General features: G+C 45.5%; 1 protein-coding gene across 1 annotated transcript; it reads right to left on the bottom strand.

The window, feature by feature from the left end:
• Positions 1-408: 408 nt before the first annotated feature.
• Positions 409-4,272, bottom strand: BNIP1 (BCL2/adenovirus E1B 19kDa interacting protein 1; the record flags this gene model as incomplete). Its single annotated transcript, XM_010161632.1, has 4 exons — positions 409-725; positions 2,754-2,872; positions 3,592-3,693; positions 4,181-4,272. Coding segments are annotated over 4 exons (510 nt in total), but the record flags the coding sequence as incomplete, so codon positions are not given.
• Positions 4,273-4,388: the final 116 nt, after the last annotated feature.

The raw sequence follows: 4,388 nt of genomic DNA, 5'->3' as shown, positions 1-4,388 counted from the left end.
CTTCCAGTCCGGGTCCCGCCAAACGTCAACTTCAAGGCAAACCCAAGGGAGGTTGCAAGTTGAGACCGGCACCTCTGAGCGCCTAGTTCCGCAAGAGTTTGTCTGGTTCCCCAAACCCACAGGCAAACGGGTATTTCTTTTTTCCACACCTTCCTCTACCTGCTTCTTCCAGACTCGGGCTCACTTAAGCTCTTCTTAGGCAGGTCATGTGATCCACAGTACTCTTTCAGCTATTGCAATATCCCTTTATTATTTTATTTAAAAGCCTTACTGTTATTATGCCATCTCTTCCTGATCTTTTGTAATAGTTCAGTTTAGCTTTGGAATTTTACAAAAATGGAAAGAGTCTTTTTTTCAAAATATAGAGCACGGTGGCCAGGAACAAGGCAAGGGCGAGAAAGATCAGCAGCTTGTCCGTCAGCTCTTTCAGCTATTGCAATATCCCTTTATTATTTTATTTAAAAGCCTTACTGTTATTATGCCATCTCTTCCTGATCTTTTGTAATAGTTCAGTTTAGCTTTGGAATTTTACAAAAATGGAAAGAGTCTTTTTTTCAAAATATAGAGCACGGTGGCCAGGAACAAGGCAAGGGCGAGAAAGATCAGCAGCTTGTCCGTCAGCTCCCTGCGATTGTACTTTGTTATCAGCTTTCGGCCCAGCTGAATGGTTCCAGACATGGACTTAAATTCTTCATTTGCTTCCAGGATGGTTCGTGAAGAATTGGCTGAAATTAAGGGGGGAGGGAAAAAAGAAAAAATCAGCTGGTTGCACATCAAAACTTCATGACAAAGGCTGTACGCACGCAACATTGCCAACACAGACAGCGCTTGTGAGATCCTTCTGGGTCAGACTGACTCATGGGTGAGGTAAATGCAGCCTGTGCTCCTGCAGCTCACAGGCCTGATATGCTAAGGAAAAATGCAAAGCAAGGTAAGAGCACTAAATGGCTTAAAGGCCCTGCATCCTGCTCCTGAACTTTTGATCTGTAACCTAAAAATTAAATGTAGTTCATGCTTCTTATACACCAAGTCAGCGTTACCTGAGCGCTTGTTGGAAGCAGAGTGAAGTAAGAATGGTGCTAAAGCACTCATTTAAGAGAGAAATCACATCAGTTCTAGCAGCAGCAGGACAGGTCAATATTTGAACTGCACAACCGAAACTGTTCCCCCAAGTCAGAGCAGTAAATCAGTGTGACACAGGTAGGGTTGCAGAAAGTGAAAAAGCAGCATGCAGCAGCAAGAGATCCTTAATTATTCACCTCAAACAGTTTAAACAGGTTTTAATAGTTATTTTTGAAAATTGTGGGGTTTTTTTTCTTTTTTCCTAATAAAGAAGAGAAAATTAACTAGAGGAAAAGTGTGATTGGTCTCAACTAAATACAGAATTTGAGAATATGCCAGAACAGCAAGATGCAACATTGGTCCCTTTCAACTTCTCTTTCTCTGTGAGAAAACAAACAAGCAAACCCCCCAAACTCCTCAGCCTTCCTCCTTTCGAGTTTCTGAGTGAAAGGAAGTGCCCAAGAGTCCCCTTTTTCTTACCCTGCAGAATGCACACCCTGTATGACAGTGAATGCTGCTGTATCGCTGAACTAATCGATCAAAGGAAGGTCGAACTGCAAGCATGTTGTTCACAAACCCAAGCATAACAGAAATACACCTGTAATGTTTTCCGCACCATTATGTCCCATCTTAAAGAGTCACTTTGATCCAAGTGAAAACAGAAAACTTTCTCCCCACTTCTCTGCTTCACCGCCACCCTACTCACTGCTCGCTAGCAAAGGGCTTGCTCAGAAGAAAAGGAAATCCTAACTACTGACTGATTCAGAATTTGCAGCTGGGTCTTGTAAATGACCTTTGACAGTTTTTCCCTTGATGAGCTCCAAGTGCTGTTCAGTCAGAAACAGGGTGAAAAAGTCTCTGCCAAACTGTCTTTTTAAGGGGAGAAGAAACATGCCTCTTGTGTATGAACAAACTGCCCAGCTGCCATCCTCAGATGAGGGCAGAAAACAAGGAGGGCAAAAGTTGTGTTATTTATCCTCGCCTTTAAACTGTTCCCTCTTCTGCACAAAAGCACAGCTAGTGAGAGGCCCAGGCAACCCAGATCCAACTTCCAAATGCTTCATGAATCACCAGTTCTGACAGGTCACTTGATTTATTGTCTTAGGAGTCTAAGCCAAAGAACTGGGTGAAATCTTGGTTTCACAGTCCCTGATGCACTGCTGACAGAGCAAGTGACCTCGGGTTCAAGTCACTTGATCTCCTCCTCTCTTAGTCATCCCAGCTGCAGACTGGGTGAAAACCATCCTCCAGCCGTACCGAGTCTCCCCTGTGGATGGACTTGCACCTACGCTTTTGCTTTCTCTGCTGTGACCAAATCCCTGCCAGGACAGCAGCACAGAATGCCACCAAACACGGTCTGGGCACTGCGTGAGCTGACGCTGCTTTTACAATTGCTTTTATGTGGAACTAACCCAAAAGCTCCTCATCCTGCCCTCTTTTCATAATCGTGAGACACAAACTCCAGCAAGCAGCTCCATACAACACACACTGTTATCTTCTGTTTATGTCCAACCATAAAGGCCCATCCAGCAGAACTCCTTCAATTACCATCGTGGTACATTCTCCTGCAGCAAAGCAGGTTCCCACTACGCTCCACACCATGTCAATTCGCCTCTCCTCATCCTAACAGAACTGGTGAAAGGTGCTTCAGTCATCCACTCCATACCCAAACACCCAAATGACACCTGTACCTAGGGTTTGCACCGTCTCCTCACTCTGCTGGACCTGCTGTGACATCATCCTGCTAATGCCCATCAGACTCTCCGTGATGTTACTTGCACTCTCTGCCAGACTCTCCTTTGTGGTCTTCCTGAAAAACAAAGGGAGACTGTAAAGCAGGAAGGGATAAAATTATGTGTTTGGGTATTGCAGGGAAAATGTTCCTGCCAGGGAGCTTAGGAACAGAGCTTGGCACTAAACATCTCTGCCAACGTACAAAAGACACAACTCGTTTATACCATGTGAGAAATTCAGATTTTTTTCACTAACAAAAAATCCCAGGGTATTAAAGTAATAGGCCAAAATGACTGCTAGTGGCTCAGAATATCACAGACGCCCATATTTCACCACTTATTCACCCATGACTGTACAACTTCCTGAGCTGGTATGGAAGCACAGATACAGACTACCACTTTATTATCGTGGGTATCCCATTTGTTGCTTCATAATCCTAAATACACCAACTTTTCAATACAGAAATTAGATAAGCTTACATCCAGTTCTGCACGTGAAAACAGGCTCACGTAACGCTCTATTACTTGTTTATGAACTGGATTGGAATCAATGTAAAAGACAGTCAGAAAAATGATGAAGGCTAACTTATGCCCTTTTCCACTTAGACAAGCCAATGGCAAGAAAATCTGAAATGATCACAACCCTTAACAGTTTAAAACCCCACAAAGCGTAAACACGCTCATAAAAGAAAAGCTACGTTGCAGATTTAAGTGACTTCCATCGCTTCCATTTAAAACTAGGGAATACAGCATCCGCTGTTTACATCTCAGGTCGTACAGTGGGACGGTCTAATACCTTTGTCTTAAGGAGTCTCTTCCCTGCAGCAGCTGGTCCTTCTCAGAGTTGTCGATAGCGATTTTGCAGGCTAGATTTGCCTTTCTCCAAGCCGCCTGATTGCTGAAATCACAAGTACAGTATTGTAGCCCTCTTACAAGAGCAACACGTTCTAACACCTCGCAAGCAAAAGCAATTGTCACAAAGCAACCCCCACTGTAACCGAGCACCCCAGACACCTGGAAGAGACTCCCTCTGCATTACACCACAGGATAGCAATATACTGTCCTGTCCTTTCTTCTCCGAAGTGTCTCAGTCCTGGAACAAGGGAAGAAGAGAACTGTGCCAGCTGTCAAACGACAGGCTCTCAAGCCACCTACTTACATGCTCAACTGCTCAAACGGCAGACCACGGTTACGGAGTCAGGACAGGACAGAGGGAAGGAGGAGGGAGTCCCACCCTCTCCATCCCCGATCCTCTCCCGGTCTTGGACAAAACAGCACCGTGTCAGCAACCGCATTTGCAAAACAGGATCCGAAAGAGGCCGTCCAGAAGTCCGATTATCTCGGGTTACTGGGGACCTGTAAATAGCACCAGCTGCCCGACGCACCTGAGCATTTGTTTCTTGTGGTTTTCCACCTCCCGCAGTAAGGCTTGTTTCTCCGACTCCTTATCCTGCTCCTTCGCCATCTGTTCCAGCTCCTTCGGCAGAAAGCAGAAACACGAAAATCTGATCGACCGCTGCTGCCACCTGCAACTCTCCCCCCTCCCCATGTCAGGGAGCGAACGAACAGCGCCGGACCGACGAACGCAGCCCC

The sequence above is a fragment of the Eurypyga helias genome, unplaced genomic scaffold (genome assembly GCF_000690775.1).
Source record: "Eurypyga helias isolate BGI_N326 unplaced genomic scaffold, ASM69077v1 scaffold24301, whole genome shotgun sequence".
NCBI lineage: Eukaryota > Metazoa > Chordata > Aves > Eurypygiformes > Eurypygidae > Eurypyga > Eurypyga helias.
This window is presented reverse-complemented; position numbering and strand designations above follow the sequence as displayed.